General features: G+C 29.2%; 4 protein-coding genes across 5 annotated transcripts; 2 read left to right on the forward strand and 2 right to left on the reverse strand.

Annotated features, from left to right (window-relative positions):
- Positions 1-759: 759 nt before the first annotated feature.
- Positions 760-4,316, reverse strand: LOC123295312 (conserved oligomeric Golgi complex subunit 6). Of its 2 annotated transcripts, XM_044876611.1 has the most exons (9): positions 4,011-4,316; positions 3,672-3,946; positions 2,972-3,203; positions 2,787-2,911; positions 2,469-2,689; positions 1,954-2,114; positions 1,661-1,888; positions 1,279-1,602; positions 760-995 (listed from the first exon to the last, which is right to left on the reverse strand). In XM_044876611.1, exons 1-9 carry the CDS (start codon positions 4,080-4,082, stop codon positions 762-764), a joined length of 1,872 nt encoding a protein of 623 aa, XP_044732546.1. In that variant the 5' UTR covers positions 4,083-4,316; the 3' UTR covers positions 760-761. The 2 variants fall into 2 exon arrangements, with proteins under 2 accessions (XP_044732546.1, XP_044732547.1); XM_044876612.1 differs by lacking the exon at positions 3,672-3,946 and having other exon boundaries at positions 3,947-4,108.
- A 479-nt stretch (positions 4,317-4,795) lies between these two features.
- On the forward strand, positions 4,796-6,295 carry LOC123296149 (gastrula zinc finger protein XlCGF52.1-like). The gene is made up of 2 exons (XM_044877610.1): positions 4,796-4,879; positions 5,003-6,295. Exons 1-2 carry the CDS (start codon positions 4,796-4,798, stop codon positions 6,218-6,220), a joined length of 1,302 nt encoding a protein of 433 aa, XP_044733545.1. The 3' UTR covers positions 6,221-6,295.
- A 1,236-nt stretch (positions 6,296-7,531) lies between these two features.
- On the reverse strand, positions 7,532-8,219 carry LOC123296150 (E3 SUMO-protein ligase NSE2-like). The gene has a single exon (XM_044877611.1). The coding sequence runs from the start codon at positions 8,183-8,185 to the stop codon at positions 7,532-7,534; it is 654 nt and encodes a 217-aa protein (XP_044733546.1). The 5' UTR covers positions 8,186-8,219.
- A 3,491-nt stretch (positions 8,220-11,710) lies between these two features.
- LOC123295099 (Usher syndrome type-1G protein homolog) lies at positions 11,711-16,683 on the forward strand. Its single transcript, XM_044876317.1, has 6 exons — positions 11,711-11,879; positions 12,093-12,236; positions 12,299-12,520; positions 13,725-14,103; positions 14,863-15,271; positions 16,373-16,683. The coding sequence occupies exons 1-6, from the start codon at positions 11,857-11,859 to the stop codon at positions 16,636-16,638; spliced, it is 1,443 nt and encodes a 480-aa protein (XP_044732252.1). The 5' UTR covers positions 11,711-11,856; the 3' UTR covers positions 16,639-16,683.
- The last annotated feature ends 8,557 nt before the right edge of the window (positions 16,684-25,240 follow it).

The following is a 25,240-nucleotide window of genomic DNA, read 5'->3' on the forward strand; positions in this document are numbered from 1 at the left end:
GGTATATGCGGTAACTTTTATAAAAAAATACAACAGTCTTGTTTATTTAACGACATGGTTTTTTATGTTTTAGAGTCCTAATTATCCTCAAAATTTTAAATGTAGATACTTTAAAATAGAAATATGCATGTTAAACATGAAAAATGCGATTAACGATTTTTAAACAATTGAAAACTGGTTAGGTCGCTTTATGCTACAAGATTCTAAAAATTCTTCCAACAAAATTTAAAGACTTGGATTACTTTTCAAAATATCGGTATGTATGTAGTTGTTTAAACATTAAAAAACAAGATTATTGAAATTGAACATTCTTATAGACTAGAATACGGCTCAGGCGGTTTAGATTTGAGTGACTAACTATACCGGATTTGACGGTACAATTCGTATTCTGCTTGTATATATTATTTTGATATATATTAAATTTTAAAATTATATATAAAGATTTTTTTAAAATGAAGATGACATGTTGCATGACGGATAATGCAGAAAATACGAATATAGATGTCACTACGGGGAGAGGGACTTACTCCCAATAAGCGTCGGTTTTTTTAAAAAAAAGTCGACTGGAGAAAATAATATAAACCGTCTCCAATTACTTCTCTTAATAATTTTATTCTATAGGCACACCTATGTCTTTCTCTACCTTTGGTGTTTTTATTAAATAAGTAAAAATAAATAATTTAGAAACAATTTTAACGGTTAAAATCTTTTATTTAAAAATAATTTAATAATACACAATAAAAATTGAGAAAATAAATACTTTATTTTATATCCAATGCTTTAGCCAAATTATCAGGATCTCGATGAAAAATTACAGATGGGTTTTGGTACCCATTTTCAGGGTTATGAACAGCATCATAAAGTTGTCTATATATAGCAACCAAAACTTCAAAAGCTCTTTTTTGAATTAAAGATCTGTGATCGGTTGACGTTAGTAATAAAATTTGTGGTAACAAAAGCATGTCAGGTACTTCCAATAAAACTTCTAGTTTATCCTAAAAATATAAATTCAAAGTTTAAAAAACTGTTAAATTTTAAATAATTTACGTCATTTTTATGTATATATAATTTTAAATAGAAAGACGTTCAGATGATGATAGATGCCCCATATCTTCGCTTCTGTTTCGAAGAAGACTGAAAAGTATATAAATTAAGTAGAATGAGGGAAAATTGTAAATTCCCGCTTTACAAAACGGCTTCAATTTTTTCGTTTCTGCTGTTTATGAAATTAATTCTAATGAGATAATTAATTCTAAAAAAATACATTTTAAAACTTACCACAGATGTTTTCAAATTGATTGGTTCCATTCCTGGTACATTTGAAAGTGGTTCATTTTTTTGATCTTGTAATATTGTATAAATTGCACCTAAATTCAAATTTGCTACCAATGAGCTAGCTTGCTCTGACGTTAATGTATCTAATTGAGCCTCGGACATTCCTTGTAATCTTTCCATACGATCATCCATGTGTTTAAATTTTCTTAAAGTATTTTGCATCGAATGCATGCAATTTAATAAATATACAGCCATATCAGATGTGGGCAATCTTGAGGCTTGTTCATTAATCGCGCATATAACAGGATCCAGAACACACGAAACTATCTACAAAATTATAAACTTGTGAATAATTTTGTATTTAATGAAGTCATAAATAAGTTACTTTTTTCATATCCGTTTCATGATCTGGCCCCATACTTGCAGTTGTTAAAATTTCATTTAAAACTACCAACATGTGACTGACTGCTGGTGTAGGTGATAAATTTCTTGGTGGGGCTTCAACTCTTGCTAATGCCGTTAGAACTTGTGATTGTAAAACACTTAAAAAAACATTTTCGCTAAGTTCTAACATTTCATTTAACGTTATTAATAAAAGCCCATCATGGATTATCTTTAATTAAAAAAAAATCAGTTAAAATTATTGTCTATAATAATAGAAAAATAATTAAATTTTACCTCCTGAATAGCGGATTTATAAAATTGTATTAAACTTTTCACTGCATAAAATGAAGTAGATGGTGCTGAAACAGTGACTATCTTTTCGATACGAATTTTTAGAGGATGTACAACACCCTCTACGATGTTTTCTAACGCTTTATTAACTTGATCAGTAATATCTTAAACAAAACATAAGTTGATATTTAAAATAGACAATATCAATTGAAAAATATAGCGCTGGGTCTCGTTCTTAAATTAAAATGTAAATTTATTTTAAAAACGGAAATATATAGTTGAGATACTCAATTTATAACAGGTTCTTTTCTTATTAGTCTTAAAATTTATGTGACTCACAGAAATTAAATTTAGCAACGAACATATTAGCTGCTAATTCCTCGACCTTCTTTGATTAGTTAGTATTTAATCCAGATTGCGTATTTATATGGAAGATTTACTCAATATAATTCGATTTGCTTATACCACAGTATAACTATATCTTGTACGTGAGAAACGAAAGAAATGTCTATAAATACCTGCTTTGTTACATTTTTCGACTAATATGTGAATATTATCACGTTCAATTAATATAGCTTGATTTAACCAGGCTAAAATATCTCCTACGTATTTTTGAGGATCATGAGCATGCACTTCTATTGGAGGTGGGTTGTTATCGGGCCCTCCTTTTGTTAATGCTTCTATGAACGTTTGAACTAAATAAGATCTCCTTACAGTACAATATTCCTCAAGCACGTATCTGTAAAAAAGTACATAATACATTTTTCCGGTATGTGATCATTCTGATAGGATATAAAAATTAATTTAGTTTTATTAAACTGAAGAAACATTCATACTTAAACAAAACAGTACGATCTTGCAATCTTGATAAACATTCAGTCAGCAAATCAATATTAGAAAAGAAATCAGTACTACGACAACATTGTTGAGTCCATCTGTACAATCGTTCAAGAGCACCTTCCTGAAAATGGAATCGATTAAGTAATAATTTCATAGATATTTTTGAAATTTAAAATTTTACTTGATGCAAATTCATTTTTTCCATAACATCGCCTGCTAAAACTTGGCATCCAGCTTGCATTAAAATTCGACAATCTTGATTAATATCTTTTATTTTATCTAAAGCTACAAAGATTTCAGGAGTAACCGTTGTGTTTTTATTGGTACCATGCAAAGCATTCTTAGTTTCTGGAGATAGTTGGAATGTTGTAACGAATGCATCAGCAACGTCTCTCTTCAAACTATTTTCATTACTAAATTTTAAAAAAAAGATTTTGTATATTAGAAAAATTCGATTTTAGAAAGAGAGAGTATCGATTATTGATTAATGATTCCAATAAAAATGATCGAAATTAGCTCCTTTTTTTTTAGAATTTGACTATATATTTAAGTATCGAAAAATTGGGTACACAAAACATAAAAATATCGAATAGTATTATAATTCGGTGGTATAAATAAATTAATTTCATTATCTCCTGACTTTACGGAACTTGGAGGCGCCAACCCTAAACCCATCAGACTGTTAAATTAGGAATGCTAATATTTTGAATTGAATGAATGACTTATGCTTAATTTTTTCAATAGAAATCATGATTGAATCGAAGATTTTTCACTCAATAATAATAATTTCATACAGTTTATTCGCTAATCGCTAGTTTGGTATTAAAAAGATTATAGACTATGCCTTTATTCACTATTTTAAATTAAAAGGGTATATTTACTTTCTATTTTGTAAATTATTTGTTTCTTCAATAAGTATTTTATTATGCAATTTAATTTTTTGTAATCTATCCGACATGTCATTTACAGAACGGCTCATAGTAGCAATATCGTTGTATATTTCATCAAAACTGTCTTTTACTTTTGAAATTGATCGTAAAAAATCATTATTAATTGCAATATTTCGTAATTCTATTTGACTACGTAAATTTCTTCGTAAATGTGGTGTGTTTTCGGTATAAAAACTTGAAAGTTCTTTAAATGCACCAAGTATTACCTAAAATATAGGATAGTTAACTTCATATGTTGAGTATGATAAATAGATTGAAAACAATATTTACTTTATCATTTTCATAACGCGACTCAATTATATGGTGAATTGTTTGATTTACTGAACTGGTATTTAAAGACATTTTTCGCCACGTTTATGTGTTCATAAATTTAAATTTTGACATTGACATTTGTTTGATGATGATACAGTGGCTGCGTTCAATTAAATGTATATTAATGATGCGACAGTTTTCCCAACTCTCAAAATTTTTTCAAAATTTCCAATCAAAAGTAGACACATTGCTTCCCCCCCTGAGTGATACACCTCCCTCGTCTAAAGTAGGACTTTATACTACATCCCTACTATAATTACTAGATCCGTGATATGAATCGAGCTATTTAGTATTATATGTCTATGATTCAAATGTTATCTTGAACATTGATAGACTGTCATAATTTGAGTGCATCGAATAAAAAAATGGAAAATAATTTATTTAATGATATAAATAATCGTCTTTTAATCGATGAAGAAAACATTCAATTAAAAAAAGAATTCCATACTGAATTTATTATTAAAAATGAAATATTTGATGAAAGTGATTCAAAAGAACATGATTCAATTAAAGAAGAATATGATTCAATGGAGGACCATGAAGCAATTAAGAAGAAGGAAATATTAGAAGAAAATGTTACAACAAAACATGAACGGATTGATTTAAATGAAAAGTTATCTTTGGAAAAATATAAAACAATAAAACTTGAACATGAATTAAATACAGAAATTATTATAAAAGATGAATTATTTGATGGAAATGATTCAATAGAACATGTATCAATTAAAGAAGAGTATGATTCAATGGAGGACAATGAAGCAATGAAGAAGGAAATATTAGAAGAAAATGTTAAAACAAAACATGAACGGATTGATTTAAATCAAGAGGTTTTATTGGATAAGAATACAAAAATTAAACTTGAACGCAAATTAAAAACAGAATTTTTTAAAAAGGATAAAATATTTGCTGAAAATGATTTAGAACATGAATCAATTCAAAATGAAATCAAGAATATTTCATGTGACTTTTGTGATAAAAAATTTACTAATCAAAGCAGTTTAATTATACATAAACGAACTCATACTGGAAAAAAAGCTTTTTCTTGTGAACTTTGTGATAAATCATTTGCTCGGAAAAACGGTTTAGACTACCATAAACGGACTCATACTGGAGAAAATCTTTTTCTCTGTGAAATTTGTGATAAATCCTTTTATCTTCGATCTAATTTAGTTCAACATAAACGGACACATACTGGAGAAAAACCTTTTTCCTGTGAAATTTGTGATAAATCATTTACGCTACGATCTAATTTGAAAACACACAAACTGACACATTCTGGAGAGAAACCCTTTTCTTGTGAAATTTGTGATAAATCATTTACTCTTCGATTTGATTTAGAAAGACATAAACGGACTCATACTGGAGAAAAACCGTTTTTCTGTGCAATTTGTGGTAAATCATTTACTCTTCGAGGTAATTTAGAAAGACATAATCGGGCTCACACTGGAGAAAAACTTTTTTCATGTGAAATTTGTAATAAATCTTTTACTCTTCGAGGTAATTTAGAAAGACATAATCGGACTCATACTGGCGAAAAACCTTTTTCCTGTGAAATTTGTGACAAATCATTTAATTATGAAAGCGGCTTAGACTATCACAAACGGACACATACTGGAGAAAAACCTTTTTCCTGTGTAATTTGTGACAAATCATTCCCCCATCAAAGCGGCTTAGACTATCACAAACGGACTCATACTGGAGAAAAACCTTTTTCCTGTGAAATTTGTGATAAATCCTTTAATCTTCGATCTAATTTAGTTCAACATAAACGGACACATACTGGAGAAAAACCTTTTTCCTGTGAAATTTGTGATAAATCATTTACGCTACGATCTAATTTGAAAACACACAAACTGACACATTCTGAAGAGAAACCCTTTTCTTGTGAAATTTGTGATAAATCATTTACTCTTAGATTTGATTTAGAAAGACATAAACGGACTCATACTGGAGAAAAACCGTTTTTCTGTGCAATTTGTGGTAAATCATTTACTCTTCGAGGTAATTTAGAAAGACATAATCGGGCTCATACTGGAGAAAAACCTTTTTCATGTGAAATTTGTAATAAATCTTTTACTCTTCGAGGTAATTTAGAAAGACATAACCGGGATGAAAATCATCGGGTCATCTGGATGAAAAAAAAAAACTTCAGCAGCGTCAAGTCGTAAAAAGCTAAATAATGTTTGGCTTTTTACGATTTGACGCTGCTAAAGAATTTATTTTTTTCATCCAGATGACAGAACGACCTAAACTAACTTTTTATCATAGATAGAAAAGTATATCCTATTTTTATTATCAGGATTAATTTTGAGAGTATTTAATAAATAAATTTATAATATATATTTTTTTAATAAAACGAGAATAAAGATTTAATTTAAGAAAATAAATAATGTATTTTCATTTGATTGCCATTTCCAAAGTATTTTTATTTTTTATGAACAATTGATAATAATATTCACCACCTATTGGGATCTGACATATGGGCGGGGCTAAAAAAACATGGCTGACATAAAGTGACAAATTTTAAAAATAACATAGCAATACATACTCTTTGTGCAATTTTTCAAGAAGAGAATAATTAATATTAATGAACGATTTTTTGCTCGGACCAATCTACAACACACGCAGAATTCGCTACCCATTTAAATTTTCCCGCAATTGAGAGTGCGAATAGCCGCAGCCAATCAAAAGCAGGCATATTGCTTGAGGCAATCTAAAACCATGGATATAGAAATATTAAAATCTAAAATACACGAAATATTATCGTTCTATTTGAATTTCCCGCAAATGAGAGCCGCAGCCAATCAAAAGTAGGCACATTGCTTCCCCCGCCAATAGACCTTTTCATCATGTCATATGCGCAAGTGCAGAATTTATTTTTTCGTACTGACAGCAATAACTAGGACTAAGATAGAAGATATTTGTTATGCATTTTATCACATTGGTTATAAATCATTTAGTACGAAACAAATGTGAATCGTGATTTTAAAATGAAAAGCCCTATTGAAGGGCGAATATTATTTCAAGTTGCCAAAGCTAATAAACTGATCGTCTATTGGCCGGTAATTAACTGCGAAATCTTTTTTAGACAAAATGCAGGCATTTTTTATTATCCTTTTTTACGCCATAAATTAAAATTAAATGAATTACCACTGACCACATTGACGAAAATTTAGTGTATCAGAATATTAACTTTTTTAATGAATCTACAACTGCTCATAGAGTATTTGTTCGATAACAAACAGTAACAGTAAGTTCTCTTTTATGTAAATTCATGGGAAAAATAAAAAACTTTCGTTTTATGAACGCATCCGTTTTCATCTATGATCTGTCAATCAATTTGGCGGGGTTTTCAAATTGAGTACAATTCTTACAAATTCTATTAGAATATAATAAATAAGATAAAAGTTATTTTAAAAAAATTTATTCTTCTAATATAAATAATTAACAAACAATTCAATACAAAAATATATTAAAAGCTACTCAATGGTTTCATCAATACTAACTTCTGAGTTATTCAATTCTTCCTGAGATAATGATACATTTTCATCTAGATCATCATAAACAAAATAATTCTGAGTAGCACAGCCAACATAGGGGCACCGAATTCCTTTCCTTTTTGCTGCCGCCAACATTTTTTTGATAGAGCTTTTTTCGTAAAAATGTCCACATTTTTTATTTTTTACTGGACTAACAATAGGTACTTGAGTAATTGGATCTAAAGGCATATTGGGTGTGTTAGTTGGAGCAGCAGCTGCAGCTGCCTCTTCATTTGCTTGTAATAATTTTGCAGTTTTATTTTTAAACTTTCTTACGAATTGATGATTTTCAACTTGCATTTCATTATTTTCATATTTCACTGATTTTGAGTTTTCTTGGAACACTTGATTTATGTTAATTTCACCTTTCTCTGCGCATTCTGCTTTGGATTCTTGAATTACTTTTTCAAGATGTTTATGTTTTACATTTAAATTAGCACAATGATATACGGTTTTTTCTAAAATTTTAATATATTCATTCTGTTCTTCTGGATCTTTAACATTATTAGCAATGGTATTGATGCATTTACTAAACATATCATCGATTAACTGTATTGCATTGTCTGTAGAATTTGCCTCGTAAATAATAGTCATTTTTAATTTTCGACAAAATTACTTTACAACTTTCAAAATTATTGTTCAAAAGTGACGTTTTCTTACAAAAACCAAAGAGTATAGGTAAACCAAACCAAAAGTAAACCAAAGAGTATTTTGTCAAAGACTATATATATTATAGTCTTTGACAAAAACATTTAATTCATACATCGCATGTTTGTAGTGCTAGTGTCTAGGCAAAGCACGCAAGTCACTAGTTTTGTTTCGCGGTTCGTTTAAAGTTAATGCTTGTAAGTCGAAAATATTATTTGTATTTTTTAGTCGTTAATATTATCAAATACCAACAAATTAATATTTTTATTTCCTGTTTTTCAATTATTTTATTTCGTTTGTTCTTAATATAAAAATCAGGTAAGTATACTTTCAAATAAAAAAAAGCCCACAAGGTAGCTCTTTTTTGTGGGCTATTTTTTAATTTATTAAAATATGATACATTTTATTTTTGGCATGTTTGTGTGTGATTTGCATGGATAAATTTGAAGACTATGAAAGTATATTAATACCTAACTAGCTGGACCCATGCGGAATTTCTGTAGTGCGGTGCCCGTGGCTAAAAACAAGGATAAACATCAACAGTAATTTACTTTCTTTTTATTTATAGTCAATTTTATTACAGATATGATATACAAGAATGAACAAAATTAAATGTTAATATTATTTCTTTAGGTTGTATTTTCCTAAGCGGCACATTTTTAGGCCGTGAGTCTATTTTTTGTCAGTAGCCAGCACGGTAAGTTTGAAAATGAGGGATAAATCATATAATTTGATAAAGAAATAAGAAAGATATCGCGTGGACAGGAAAAAGCAGGCTATGGAAATAATATATAAGATAATCAATAGAAAAAGGTTGTTGTACCATTTCCTTGACAACAAACAATTTTTAGTACATAACTTGTGTGTAATACTCATATATGTAATATACTCCTATATGGGCAGTTGGTACGGGAAAGAATGTCCAAACATTACGGTGCCGACAATATTTGTTTTCTCTCTCGTTCGAGACATTTTATCTATACTGCGCATGCTTGAGAATTACATTGAGAATTACATATATGCGCAGAGCTGACAAATGCGATCGGAAGAGTGAGAGAACGATACACTATCTGTTTCACTTAGTCCGAACGCCTTCCACTTATAGGAACTGACCATATATGTTTACGTATTACATATATGGTAATACTAACGTTCTTGACTTGGTCATTATTATAAATAACTAGCTTGATACCCGCCCGCTTCACTGGGCTTAAAAGTTAAAACCACCGCACCGCTTTATAGCCTCCACCTCTTTTGATCTCACTTATCCCCTTTCTATAACACTTGAAGGGATTGTTTACGCAGCTAAAAGATATGCACAGTTTTCAATTTTTTAAATTGGAAAATAGTCATAATTCATTGTGTATATTAGAAAAGGTGGCTATGAATTGTTTGACATTTACTATTATAAATTTTTACAGAAATCTTTAATTTATCAGATTAAATTAAATTAATTTAATTTTTTTTAAATTGAATATATTTGTATAAATTATAGCTCATGTGTTATTCTGATGTATGAGCTATATTGCTGTGCAGTTTCATTAAAAACCATTCGCTATTTTTTACGTGAAAGCGTAACAAACAAACATCCTTACTTTCCCATTTAAAATATATAGGGATAGGGATTACGAATGTATTATTATTGTACATATAATAAAAATTGGCTTTTATCTACGGCTTTCCTGCTTAGGTATAGATAAAAACGAAGGGTTTATCATATCAATCCTCCTTGAAAATAGTTATGCTTAGTTGTCCAAGCAGCGAAAACAGTTGTAGTTCCATTTTTAGTTTTTTTACAATATAATTTAAAAGTTTAAAAGATTTGTATATCTCTTAGAAATAGACCAAAGTCTAGAAAAAGAAAAACTTTAGCGAAAATATTTAGATGAATATTCCTGTACTTACTAATGAGCAATCATCCCCTTAAATTTCAATCCAATCCGACTCTTCTTAGTTTAAATTTACAATGTTTAAAGAGAGTTACCTCGAGTTGACTTTTCCAAGCTCGCTTTAAATGAGTGTGTTTCCCATTTCCACGATTAATAAACTTGCACTTCTTTAATAACCATAATAATAAAAATTTTTTAATTAAATCAATCAATGTAAATAATTTTGGTTACAATATAATACCCTACAGATAGGTATAATAAATTGAAAAATGGTGGAAGTGCAGGTAACTAAAGTCTCTATATATGTGTACAATATATAATTTCTCTACTCTGCGCTCCATTTCTCTCACAGATTAAATGTGTTCAAATTCTGTTGCGAAAATCATTTTGCCATACGACAAGCGGTGTCGTAAAGTAGAACTACTAAATCGGGTTTCAGAAGTTGGAATAAATAAATGAATATCAACCCTACTGTGAGTCCATTCTTTTAATGGTCTAGTCATTCCATAGATTTAGTCGTGTTTTTTAAAATTTAAGCCTGTTTATGATTGTCATATTGACTGCTTGACGTCATTACTGATTTTCCCAATAGAAATTAGTTATTTTTGGGAAAAAAGTACTCAAAAGACACTCACATAGAACGGAGGTGACGGATTTGGTTACCTCTTAGACCAGATTTCTAGAAGATCCAGATTCGAGTACCGGCTTCTGTGTAATTTTTTCCTTTCTTTCTATTTGCTAAAATGAAAATACGTAGGTAATGTGCGTTTCCTATTAAAATGTACAGTCTCTCCTCACATGTTTAGTGGTATAATATAAAAATTTGAAATAAAATGTAAAAATTTAATTTCAAAATAAAAATAAGTAATGTATATTACATATTTAGCAGAGTGAAACGTTTGTGTATTCTGTATACATAAACATACAAATATAATAAGGACACGAACAGGTTACATATAATTTGAGCCCTTTACATAAAACAGGAATGACACAGTCGGTTACGCTTCTAGGCTGGATATCTAAAGGACCCAGGTTCGAGTCCTGGCTTTTGTGTAATTTTTTCATAACTTTCTACTTGTTCCAAAAAAAAGAAAGTTATTGAACTTTTATTGTTGTGTAACAATCTTATTGTTGTAAAAAATGAAGCACAGTTGTTTAAAGATCAAATATTTTTTGCTCCTTTTCTTTTTGCCAATTCGGTGATTAAATCGTTTTAAAGAAAGAGGATAAATTTTTCGTATAGCTACAAAACTTTTACCTGATATTTAAAAAGTGTTATAAACTTTTGTTGACTGGCATACTAGTTTGTTTATTAATCTGAAACTAGATACTCACCTTATACAGACTAATCGCCCCGCGTACGCGTCCGTTGTTGTATCAACTCCACTCAACAACGGCCTATAAAAAATGATCTATAGAGGTGATACGAACAGGTGTTCTGTGCACGGTCAGCTTATTTGTTTATCTTTCTAGTCATTTATTTATATAAAGTTTAAAGTAAAAATTATTATTTTTTTTTTACAAAATGATATCTAATTTTTATCAAAATTATTGAAGTGATAAAGTTAAATATTTATTGTTCTATCAAGAAGTTCAATAAGTATTTAGGTATTTTATATGTCGTAATAAAGTGAAAGAGATTACACGTAAAATTTCTCTCTAAATACTATATGGTACCTCTTTGTAATTGAGTACAAATTATAAATTTTAATTGAAAATACGATAAAAATGACAACCGATCGATTCCACAAGTAAGTGAAAAATAAAAATAATATTTAAAACTAAACTTTAAAATGTCTTTGATAGGTACTTCATTGAATGTAGAGTAAAATAAAATTTCTAATTAATTTATGCAGAAAGTTATTTATTAGAAATGTAGATGTCTAAATATAGGCAATATAAGCAAAGATCACATTTTTAGTAATAAATATTTATAGAAATAAATTTTTATTCAATTTTTATAGAGCAACAAAAGATGGTCTACTAGATGTTTTAAAAGAAGCAACCAGACGCGATTGTAATGCAAAAGATGAGGCAGGAATGACACCTACACTATGGGCTGCATTTGAAGGCAATTTAGAAGCTTTACGATTGTTAGTTAGTAGGGGGTAAGTTTTTAGGATTATTTCTGGTTTTCTGTAAAATTATACATTTTATTTCATATTTTTAGAGGAGATCCTGATAAGGCTGATCATTGGGGAAATACAGCATTACATTTAGCTGCAGCTCGGGGTCATACTGCATGTGTAAATTTTTTAATTAATTTTGGTGCTAATTTACATTCGTTAGATATTGACTTGCATACACCACAAGATCTGGCAGTGATTAATAGTCGTGATAAAATATTACGTATACTTGATGCAGCTATTGGAAATTTAGACGCTACTGATAAGTAAGTGCATTTTATAGAAAATATTTAACTAGAAAACTGATTAGTCAAAAGAATTTGGCAAATTTCTATTAAAAAAGTCTGTAAAATTATAATATATTTAGCTCTAAATTTTTAGAAGATAAAGTGAGTTAGTGCTTATCTGATATGAGACACTTACTCTGAGTCAGCTATAGGAACTTTAATCCAGCTTATGGGTTCATATAATGGCGAATGCGAACCAGTAATAGCGGTCCTATTTTTGTGAACTTAAAATATGTTGATTATCATTATGAAATAACTAATTGCACATAAAGAGCAAGAACAGGAAAATATATTAAAATATTTTCACCGAAGTTGATTTTTTCAAAACTGGTATCCAATTTAAGGACGTAGCTCTTTATAAGTACCATTGTAAAAGCTATAAAATGTACCCCGATAAAAAAGTCCGATTGAATTCTAATTCAAATTTTCAATTAATTCCGATTAAATCCAATAGAACCAAATATGAAATTTCCAATTCGATCCCTTTCATGAATTGGAGCCAACTGGATTAATTATTAATAAAAAATAGTTATATTTTTGAATAAAAAAAACAATAGTGACGAGTTTACACCCGTTGAGGCAGAGAGCCAATCGGAATCACGCTAAATTCACAATTTTCATCTTGTTTTTATGGAAAATTACGTTATAATATATTGAAAGCAAGTTTAGAAACAAACCATTTATCATTCTGCATTTGAAAAAAGTAAAATTAAAAAACATGCAAGTTTTCTATTATGGGTGCTTGAATTTAGTTCTATAATGTCGTTAGCGACATCATCGTTTTGAAATGACTCTTAAGAGCTTAATGAAGCTTAACTTAAAAATGGAGGCACTAGCGAAAGGATTATTTCATATGATGGCTGATTGAAGCTGGCTCTTTTAATACATTAGAGTTTTAATGAATTTGCATAATGCTAATTATGATGATTAAGTGCTTGTTAAGGCACTTACTTCGAATAACAAATAGTAAAAAAGATAAGATTCTTCCTGTTGATCCTGGAAGGGTTACTGGAATAAAATTATTAAATTACTGTATTGTCATCGGCCTTTATACGTGTGCAAATTTTCAAGTTAATCGGACAATTAGAGATATATCAGTGTGCTAAAAATGGGTGATTCAGCATACGAATAAAATATTATCGCGAAGGATGAATTTTATACGATTGTTTTTCTTTTTTTTCAGAAAAAAAGCCAAAGCAATGCGGGAGAAAGCAAAAAAGGACAATGAAAAACGTGTAAAAGAGTACAATAAAAGACAACAAAAAGCTGAACAAGCTGCTGAAAAAGAAATGAAACGTATGATAAAAGATGGTGAATTCATTGATACAAGAGGCACATTACCACATCGGCCCAGTAATGTTTTATTGTCATTAAAACATCGAATGCAGAAAGCTGGCTCCATGGGTAATTTATCAACGGTTGGTTTAAATGGTACCACTTCACAGCCATACAGTGCTTTAGTTAATACTGGACCACGCGGTGCTAGCGGTGTACACAAAAAATTACTTGCGCGCAGAGGCCCAACAATAAAAAATAATAATTCTACAGATGGTGATTTTAAGGTATGTAAATTTTTATGATACCTAATTTGAATTGTTAAAATTTTAAAATGTGTATACAGGGTGGCTTTTTTAAGTTGACATATGCTTGGAGCTCGATAAATAAATTTAATCGAGGAAAATGCTTTAAATGAAAAATGTTAGTTTCAAAGGCACACATCTTATTTCGGCATCGAATTCGATCTAAGTTTTCACATCCAATTAAAACCTCACTCTCATTCATAACAGACAAACAGTAGATGAATCGCTTTAAATTAGAAACTTGTTCTTTATAAATTTCGCCAACATTTTTTGTTTGAAACATTTTTTTGTAAACCGAATAGTTTATAGACAGTATTGGTAGCAAAAATCTAGCTTTTTGTGCGTTTGTTCATTCAATTTGAACAAGCTCCTTTTATTGGCTTAGAAAACTTTTTTCGAAGTGTTTCAGAAACAATTATACGAAATAACAATTTTGATACGAAAAATCAATTTTGGGTAAAACATTTCAGCCCGTTTGTGCTTAAACTGTACGGTTTGCAGAAAGATGTTTCAAACAAAAAATGTTCTAATTTAAAGTGTTTGTCTATCGATTACCAATTATGGATTACAATGAGCTTGAAAACCTAGGCCCAGTTTAATGTCTTCGATAGATGTGCGCCTACACACGAAACATTTTTTTGCTTGAAGCATTTTTATCGATAAAACTTATTTTTCGAGTTTCAAGTATGTGTCAACTTAAAAAAGTCACCCTGTATAATACAAATGTTAATCAATGTATAGGTTAGTGAAATAGAAGACGGGCGTAAATCAATTCGTTCACTTACTGGTATCAGAAAAGATAGTGAAGTCATGTTTGTTGTAAATAATGATCGACGTGGTAAAATTGCTGATGTATTTCATGATCGGTTCGATGATCATTCAACGAATGTACCATCTGGTCGAACGAGTTTATCTCGAACGTTATCACAACCAGATTTTATGCAGAACCACGATGATATGTTGTTACATGAACCATCGAGCATTTTCGAACGGCCTGGTATTGGTAGCATTGCATTTAGAAAAACATTAAATGGTTTAACGGCAGCAACATCAGCAGCAAGTGAAGAATGTTCAATTGGATCAGCTGGAAGTTTAGCTGCAAGGCAACAAAGAAAATTAACAACAGCTTTATGGGATCCTGATACAAGTGGTAAGTAATAAAATTAATATTTATCATAATTGTTGGGCTTGTGGGTCTACAAGGTGGGCCATTTTAATCTATACAACTAAATATCTCGTTTTGTAGTTAACTAATAAATAACTTATGCAAAAGTTGCAGAATTTGATGGGGACATCATGTTTTGACATCAGATTGGGTCTAGTTCTTCGAGTTTGTTTAGTAGCCAATTTAGATTCTAAACGCTAAGAGATAGAGTAACACTTTAAATAAGAAAGTATGATCCTCCATTTTTTCGAAAATCGTCAGCTTCGAAGGAAATGCGACCTAAAAATATGTCGTTTTTGCATTTAATCGAAAGAAAATGCGCTAGCTACGGAAAAATCAAGGGCAAAGAGGACATTTGTCTGAGTCCATGACTTTGACATACAATTATCGATAAATTTTAAACGTATTTCGATTCGATCCAATGCTATAATGACATATTTTTAGGTCGCATTTTTTCCGAAAGCTAATGTTTTTCCAAAAAATATTTTAAACAAAACTTGTTAGTTTTTTTATGAGGACCAGCTTTCTAATTTATAGTGTTTTCAATCTCTTACCGTTTAGAATCTAAATTGGCTTTTGAGGCAAACGAAAGAACTAGGTCCATTCTGATTTTAGAACATGATGTCTCACATCGAACTCTGCAACTTTTGTTAAAGTTATCTTTTGATTGGTTAATTACAAAACGAGCTATTAGCAATTATAGATTAAAATGACCCATCCTGAATAATTTGATTCACCAAGACAAGGGTGATTACCCAAAGGTGAAAGTATACGAATGGTAATCCTAAATATGTAAAATGGCAAAAATGGGCTACGATCTCTGGCTCCTTTCACAAATATATTTGTGAAAAAAGGATCCGTAGAAAAAATTTACTGAAAAAATATTCCGCTAAAAAATATGGACGTAGTTATAATCACTCGATCCATCCTAGGACCGCCATTGAAGAAGATTGACAGGATCTTTACTGCAGTTTTGAAACTGATAGTGATAACAAAACTGAACACCCGAGATTTAATTCAGTAGCTAATCTGAGAAAAAGTGCCAGAAATTCTCTATTTAATTTTAACTTTCTTATTTTTCCTCAGATTGTTCAATTTCAAGTGATGACGATGAAAATGACGCGAAAAGTGGATTAGAACGATTTTTAGCTGCATGGGGCTTAAGTGAATATTTAGATCGATTTTTAAATGAGAAAATTGATTTGGATGCTTTGATGTTGCTCACTGAAGAAGATTTAAGACAATTAAGTTTACCACTTGGCCATCATCGAAAGTTAGCTACGGCTATTGCTGAAAGACGTAGTGTCTTACAAGGACCACCTCCGCCATGCATTACAGACAGTCGACTTTAAACAATAATTTTATTTTAATTTATTTTAAATGTAAATGCCACAAAATCAAAAAATGACATGGTTTTTATTAAAAAATTGTGTTCATATTTCAGTATGCAAATTATTTTTTTAAATAAATGTTACTTTTAATTAAAGTATTATAAATAATATTTTTTAATAATATAAATATATTATACATAATTTATATAAATTATATTTTATAAATAATTTTTAAATAAATTATATCCAAAACATATTTATTCTTAACGATTTTTTAACCATGTTAATCAGTGATTTTTAAAAAGAAAGATTTTAGGGCGAAACAGCAATTTTTCGTGAGTTAAGATCGATTGGTTAGTCGGTTCCTTCGAAAAGTGGACTGTTTTAGATTCATTTTCGAAGAGTTTGTTCTTGGCTTGAATGATTTTCCAAGTGTTTTTATTTTTCATGGCTACGGGAGTATCTTTTTAAATCTTATTTTGCAGAAGAAAAAATTGTAATTTTTTGTTATAACTGTCTGTGGCAAGGCATTTATTCTACGTCTCCACCATTGCTTTAATTAGGGATTTTTCTTTTCTCAATTCTTAGAAATATGCTAATGGTGTTTGTTTTCAGGAAATCTACGACATTAAAATCTGTTTTCAGTAGGGATACCAAAACCAGTACTTCCTTTTAAAGTCATGCTGCGAATAATGAAAAACTGCAACTTTGTAAGCCTCTGTTTGATTTAGCCAATAATGCACTTGATTTAGGAATGACAGTTTGAATCGCTGTCATTAGATACACTCCTGCTTTATTGGGAATTGTTTTCTTGGTTTGATTTATTCCCCCGGATTTCATCCTTGTTTATGATAGAAACGTCTGTTTTATCTGACACTGGTTCTTTTTTGGTTCAAGTCTTTTTTAAGCTTCATATCTTCCTAGATTGTTAAACTTTTATAATGTGCTCCTCTGCAAGGCTCGATTAAACTTAAGAAGTTGGGTCTTGGTTGTATTTGTTTTTTATTGTTGAATTCGGAGGCCCTGGGATGTGCTAAAATTTGGTGGAGGCCTATAAATACCCTTAAGTTGAAGACACTTAAATTAAGTTAGTTATCAGTTACAGTTAATTGTAGTTGTAACCTAGATACGGTCATAAGCAGTTATATACGATAGTCGGTCAAACGTGGTTATTCGAAAACTACAAATACACTAGACAACGTTTGCTAAGTTTCTTAGTTTCTATCGAATTTGGGAGAAATTAATAAAACTTACCAATAATTTTTCAATTTTATCCGAATTGGTGGGGGCTATTGCCCCGCTGGCCCCGTCCTAAATTCGGCTCCGCATACCCGTACTTCACACTTTCTCTACATAACATGAAAAGTCCATTAGTGCTTTGAGAAACGTTAAGTCGGTGAGTTTTCCTTCGAATTTTTTATGCCGTGTTTGTGCTCGTGTGTCGGTAAAAAATTCGCCTACTAATCCACATTTTTATTGAAATTCATATTTAATCGACCATGTTTGAAATAAAATATATTATTACGCACATATGTTAATATATACGGCGAAGTTGTAATAATTGCCTATAAATTAAGGTCTTTTCAAAAATAAACTTTCTGTTTTGTTGGCTTTATAATTATTCTAATAAGTCATAAAAAATTTTAATTTTTAAGAATTCATTAAGACAAAATTTTATTTTTGAAAATTATTCATGTTTCATATATTTATTTTCATATTTTAAACTTTAATTTGAATTTTCATATAGATTTTTTTCAAAGGAAATTTAGATTTCACTATTCAAACATGTGCCTTATTTTTTATAGACTTGATAAACTGATAACAAAAAGTTAAAGGCGAGGCAAATATCAATTATATTATTAACGTATGTAAATGATAAAATCGACTGTTTTAAAAAATTGTTACTAATTTCAATATTTCACTTCCATAATACGGTAGTTGCCTGATGTCAAATATCCCATCTCCTATTTTCCCAGCAAAACAAAGTTTTATATGTATTTTATGATGATATCGGGCAATGACGTCAATAATCTATATCTTCCTCTTTGTTTAATTAGGAATTTTAAACGTTTATAATTCGCGTACTTCTAAAGATTTTCAAAAACCAACTTCAATTTTCTGCACGTGCAATGGGAATTCAAAAAATTAGTCAACATGCCAATTATGTATATTCTAATGTTCAGTGTATAAAACCACCTAAGCCCCATTATTTGTTGGGTATAAAATTAATTAAAAAATATTATATCTGGTAAAAAATAATCTACACATCCTGAAAGAAAAATGTTTCAATTAAAAAAAAATATAACTTAAAAAAACTTTAAAAAGTTACTCCCCGACGCCAACACCAAAAATTTGTTTATAATTACGAAATTATTAATTTGATCGTTCATGATGAAAATAAATATGATTTTACCAATATAGTTTACGAATCAAGACTCGTTATTTATACTGTTTATTATTTATTATTCTCTATTTAAAGTTATTGTTCATTTTTCAACTCTTTCGACAGTTGTAAACTTATCACCATTTGTTTTTTGCTTTATTTCAATCGCTTTCTTTTATCAAAACACGAAGATTGAAAACTCGATTTTCAAAAATTCAACACTCGAGACACGGTTAAAACCTCATTTTTGTTTTATATCAAGCTTACGTTAATCAATCATTAAAATGGCTGACAAAAAGAATCAGTTTTCGTCATCAACAATAGTAGAACATTAAAATCATAAGTGTTTTAATTGTTTAGTGTTTTTGATTAGCCACTTCGTGCAATGATCAAAATATCATCCTAATATATTTTACCAATACAAACCAAAAAATTTCAGCCTTCGTGTATCTTTTATGTAAAGCTTACAAAATTATTTGAAAGATATATCTTGTACAGAAAATTCAAAATTTTGTAATTTGCGGACCCCTCCACTCCATGTTTACCTGCCGATTATTTTCATTAACGAACTTGATCTTTCAAATACCAAAAACCGTCTTTATAACAAATTTTATTCAAATCGGACTTCATTTGCGAACGCTAAAAGGGTACAGACACATAAATGTATATATATACATATATATTATATATATATAAATTTTAACGATGGCCATTTCTGACATCTGTTAGGTAGGGCCGATGAACATTTGAAGAAATTTTTTTTAAATTCCATCTTCTGTACGAAAGCAATAACTCCATTTCCTTCGGCAATTCGCTAAAATAATACAAAGACCGATATTCAACATTGTTTATGTAGGATATTTAAACAATTAAGTCAATCAATTGTTTTTATTTGTTTTGTTTTTTAATATTATACTTATCATATTTTATTTGTAAACTAAATATTATGTTTATAAATTAATTGTATTTAAAAAATGGATGTCGTTTGATATATTACACTAACACGTTAATTGCTACCTATGCTGGGAAAATTATATTATGTTACACAATATCATAGCACAATTCACAGGGCCATGAATGTCAACAAAAGAAATAAGCATTGACTTCACATGATAACAATTATTATAAACTAACTTATAGTCAGGCAGGGTTTCGTAACCAATGAATTTAAAAAAAAAATGGAAAACTATTTGGGTAATGACTTGACAAAATTAAAATCGGTTCATGGTTCTTTAGATGTAGCAAAATGGAAACTAATTTGAAATATCGTATTTTTTTAATACATTCTACCGCAAATATTAATACTATTTTAATTTTTCGTTTAAGTCGAATACTTTCAAATCAGAATTTAATATGTGTTCAACCTCTTTGGGCCAAATGTAGTTAGGTATATCAACTATCACATTTATAGGAATACGAGTCCTTAAAACTTTGAAATGTATGACCATCGATCATGAGAAATAGCCAAAATGTTTTCTTAAATTTTTCGCTAATTAATATTAACATTTCAATTATTAATTTGATATGTATATCTATATTTTTACGGATCTAAATAGAAAGTTTATCAGATTCTTATTTCTGAGTTATAGTGGATGATTTTACACGAAAATTGAGACAATTAATTATATGAATTTTTTTGCAGTGTTCTGAAAGTTTTTTATGAAAGAATCAAACAAATTTTTTTATTTCACTTTTAGAGAATAACAACCAGTCGCGAAAATAATTTTTTACTAGTACTTCAATCGTGAAATAGCTTTTCTTATAGACAAAAGTTTAATAAAATTTTTCTGTATTTAATAAAAAATAGTAATAAATTTTCACCGTCTATGGAATGAGATTTTAACAATTAAAATGAGTATAATTAATGCCCTGGAGGTATCTATACCGAGTTAAAAAAAAAAGAAAACGTTTCTTGCCTGATTTGTTGAAAAGATAAGAAAAAAAACTTACTTTGCAGTTGTGTGTGTGTTTTGAGTATATGTATAGATACAATGTCTTACTATTTTACACTGTTGGCACAAATAGTGTACGAATATATCTAACTACATTTTTTTTATGGACTTGACTATAAAGAATTACCTTGACAATAACAACAGAAAAAAAAATGATTTTGGTCAAACGATACAAAAAATTTTATCGCTTTACGATGGCTGTACTTTTGCTTGTAATTTTATTTTTGTAAATGTTTTTCAACTAGGTATTCTAAAAATCGACAGGTAAAAAAACGGTTTTAAACGTATACATTCTTACTTAGAAAAACAAATTTTTCATTTAGGACTAAAAGTGTAATTTTTAAAATTACAATTTGATTTTTGTACCAACTATTTTGTCCACGTTTTAAGAAAACGTGCTTTCTTAGTATTTGAAAACTATTACGTTGATATTTTTCAGAGAAATATTTAGCAATCACGTTCATCAAATACATAATATCTACTTCCCGTCACTTCCACCATTCAAATTTCTCCCGTCAGGTTCCTAATAAATATTTCTTAAAAAAATATTCTTGGAGCGAGAATAAATTTACTAATTTGTTTCCAAAAAAATTATTTTGTCTTTCTTTTAAAAAGAAAAAATAATTCTGAAGTGAAGAAAATAATTTTTTCTATGTATTTAAAAATCGGGAAATTTTTTTCAGCCGTCGCCTGCGTCTAATATGCGCTGTAAATTTGATGGATTACAGAGCCCTATATGTATTCGAATTAAAATTTATGATACTTGACGAAAATTTTTAATATTTAAATTAACATATATGTAGTTAAGTTAATTATTGTTCATTTTATTATTAATATTTTTGATTAGGAGACAACACAAATAAAAAATATTAAAGAAAAGTTGTTTTTTTTTTAAAATAAAGTAACCAATAAAAAATACAATGGCCACACAACCATAATATTTAAATGTTTAATTTATAAAAACAATTTAAGTATAAAAATGTATAATTACAATTAGACCGTGAGCACAAAATGAAGCGAAATTTCTATGATTCTTTTTATTTACTTTAGTCGTAGCCATTGTATATATGAAATATATCAAGGTATACTAAGTTTAGTACCAAGTTCGAAACGCTTAAAAATATTGATGCTATGACCAAAATTTTGGTATAGGTGTTCATAAAATCACCTAATTAGGCCATTTCCGGTTGGCTGACCGTCAGTCTGACAACACCATAACTTAAAAACGAAAAAATTTGTTGGTTGAAATTTTCAATTGGTTCTTGTGTTTGTAGGACCCATCTTGTAAACCGTTAGAGATAGCACAAAAGTTTAAATGTAAAAAATGTCCCTTATAAAACACATACAGCTTTTGTTTCAATAATTTTTTCCGATCATTGTTTACCCGTGAGGGTGCAAATTATTAAGTACTAGCTATGAACCACCCGCCTCGCTGGGCAACTTTAATTTTAAACACAGAGATTATTTTGTTATAACCTTTACTTTATTTGCTGTTATTATTTTGGTGCGAAAACCTAATTTTAGGGCAAGAGCCCTAGCTGTACCCTGTCACGGTTCGATATGGTACGGTACATTATGATTGCATAGAAATAGAAAAGAGTTCACAACTTTGAAACGGCTGAACTGACTTTCATGTAACTTACAGTTACATGAAAGTAACTAATGTATATGAAATATACCATAGTATATTAAGTTTAGTCCCAAGTTTGTTTTTTTTTAAATTTTAACAAAAAGAAAAACTTTTCCAAAACAAGTTAATATGCACTAAAAAGTAAAAAATAACGATAATATAATGTAGTTAAAATTATTGTTATTTTTCTAGTCTGTGTCAGCCAAGGAAACAACTCTGACAGAACAGTTTGCTACAATAGCTTGGCTGACACCGGCTCCAAAAATAACAATAATGTTAACTAAATTATATCATCGTTATTTTTTACTTTTTAGTGCATATTAACTTATTTTGGAAAAGTTTTTCTTTTGATGCCGGTTTTCTTTTTGTTAAAAGTTTTTTTATTCATTTTGTGATTTTTAGTGAATCTGTATACTAACCAATTTGTCACTTAAAAAAGAATCATCAAAATCGGTTGGCGTGATATCGAGTTATTTGTCTTCTAATCGTGCATTCTTAATGCAAATTTAAGACTTTTATAGTTTTCTCATGGATGCCGTCGTCAGAACTAGACCAAAATGAAATGGGACCACACGGGAAGCACCAGCTATCATATAGATAAAAAATCATCAAAATCAGATCATCCAGTCGAAAGTTCTGAGGTAACACACATAAAAACAAACGACAAATGGACGAATAACTTAATATCACGCCAACCGATTTCGTTGATTCTTTTTTTAGTGACAAATTAATTAGTGTACTTCATATTCACTAAAAATGAAAAAAGAAAAAAAGAAAACCGACTGCAAAAAATTAATATGGACTAAAAAGTAAAAAATAACGATAATATAATGTAGTTACAATTATTGTTATTTTTGGAATCGGTGTCAGCCAACTTAATGTAGCAAACTGTTCTGTCGCAGTTGTTTTCTTGGCTGACACCGACTCCAAAAATAACAATAACTCTAACTACATTATATTATCGTTATTTTTTACTTTTTAGTGCATTCAACACCCGAGAAGAGATTAAAATCTCATTTTTCAATATTTCTTAACTTACCTTGTTCAATCCTTTATCAGAGAGACAAAAAGAATTATGGAAACTTTAATTAATTTAATTTATTTATTTAAATGTATCTTCGGATCTTTTATTAATAACGTTAGAAAGTGCATTCACGAAATTAAAAGACGGGTGGCTAAGGCTAAAACTTCTTTTTAATAAACTAAAAAATTTCATATGCAATAAAAATATTAATAAATATAAAGCAAAAGCTAGTTGAGAAACATTAACAAATCGGCAATACAGCTACAAGAATCTTTTGAAACATGGATATGGCGTAGAATTTTCAAAATTAAATGGAATCGCTATGTTAGTAGCGAAAAGTGTGCGAAAGATCAGGTCAAACGAAAATTCTGAAAATCAAATTATACCAAAGGCAACTGGAATTTTTAGGACAAATCATTGGAAACTGTGACATTGCTGAAAAAATGGAAAGAGGATAACACGAAGCTTCCTAGAAAACCTACCACTCAATTTAACAACCGATATCATACATTCGGCATGCGACCTAAATGAATGGTAGGGCAAAATCGCCAAAGTCTGTAAACCGACATAACACAAATACAAAGTTTTCCAATCAGCAACTGAGTAAATTGGTATCGATTAGAGTTTCAACGTTTATACCTTATCTGTTATTATATTTCTCTATTTACCCATCAAAAAGTGTTGAAACCCTTCTTGAAAATTTTTATCCCACAAACCCTTAGCCCAACCTTAGTAATTTTTTTAATAAATTATGTAATATTATGTAAAAACGTAATTACTATAATTAACAGTTAATAATTAAAGCAGTTATATAAATTTAATTGGGTAATTAATATAATTATTTACAGAATTTGGTAAGGATCAAAAAACCTTAAATTAAATGTTTCTAGACTTAATTAAATAACCAATCCTCAAAATTGCGAATTCAGAAAACTTTTTGGAGAGTATAACATGAACTTTTTATTAGCTTTCTTTGGATAATTAATAATTTTATGATTCAGGCTCTTATTTTTTTTAAGTTTGTTCTGTTAGTAACTGATACAAGACTTTTGTATTACTTTAAAATTTCTGGTACACTCCAAAATTATTCTTATCATATGGTAAAATAATTGGGAAAATTATGAAGAATAATTTGTTCCTGAATTTGATTAAATTTGGCATAAATATTTACTTAAGAAATATAAAGTTCGTTTGATTCATTTGATGATCGGATTTGCAGTTTTTGAGATATCGTCAAAAATCTTCGAATGAAAGTTTTTAATTTGGAACGATTGTAATAGTGATATAATCCTCAAATGAGATTTCTATGTTTATTTGGAACGACAAAAACGTTAGTAGACAATTCGATCGATATCCTCTTTTCTTAAAGTTTATAAAAGATTGTTTTTCATAATATTTGTTTTTATTTTTTCTTTACTTTTATTAAATTCTAGATTTAAATATTTACCTAAAATAATGGAAAATTACATTTTCTAGGTAAATTATAAAAACAAATAATGATGAACGTAAGTAAAATAAAATATAAAGTGGGGAGTAATTAAATGATTATCGCTTGACTATTTATTTTATTTGTTTATAGGTATTATTATATTGTCTTCTTACCTTCTATAACTACAGTACTTACGACGGTAGTA

Source organism: Chrysoperla carnea, chromosome 3 (assembly GCF_905475395.1).
Source record: "Chrysoperla carnea chromosome 3, inChrCarn1.1, whole genome shotgun sequence".
Taxonomy (NCBI): Eukaryota; Metazoa; Arthropoda; class Insecta; order Neuroptera; family Chrysopidae; genus Chrysoperla; species Chrysoperla carnea.

Excerpts from the sequence above, each read along its gene's own strand:
- LOC123296150 (XM_044877611.1), bottom strand. The coding sequence starts at position 8,185 with ATGACTATTATTTACGAGGCAAATTCTACAGACAATGCAATACAGTTA.
- LOC123295099 (XM_044876317.1), top strand. The coding sequence starts at position 11,857 with ATGACAACCGATCGATTCCACAA. Across the intron at positions 14,104-14,862 it reads CTACAGATGGTGATTTTAAG|GTTAGTGAAATAGAAGACGG; the intron begins GTATGTAAATTT and ends ATCAATGTATAG. Across the intron at positions 15,272-16,372 it reads ATGGGATCCTGATACAAGTG|ATTGTTCAATTTCAAGTGAT; the intron begins GTAAGTAATAAA and ends ATTTTTCCTCAG.
- LOC123296149 (XM_044877610.1), top strand. The coding sequence starts at position 4,796 with ATGGAGGACAATGAAGCAATGAAGAAGGAAATATTAGAAGAAAATGTT. Across the intron at positions 4,880-5,002 it reads GGATTGATTTAAATCAAGAG|AATATTTCATGTGACTTTTG; the intron begins GTTTTATTGGAT and ends AATGAAATCAAG.
- LOC123295312 (XM_044876611.1), bottom strand. The coding sequence starts at position 4,082 with ATGTCTTTAAATACCAGTTCAGTAAATCAAACAATTCACCATATAATT. Across the intron at positions 3,947-4,010 it reads CGCGTTATGAAAATGATAAA|GTAATACTTGGTGCATTTAA; the intron begins GTAAATATTGTT and ends CCTATATTTTAG. Across the intron at positions 2,690-2,786 it reads GATCGTACTGTTTTGTTTAA|ATACGTGCTTGAGGAATATT; the intron begins GTATGAATGTTT and ends ACTTTTTTACAG.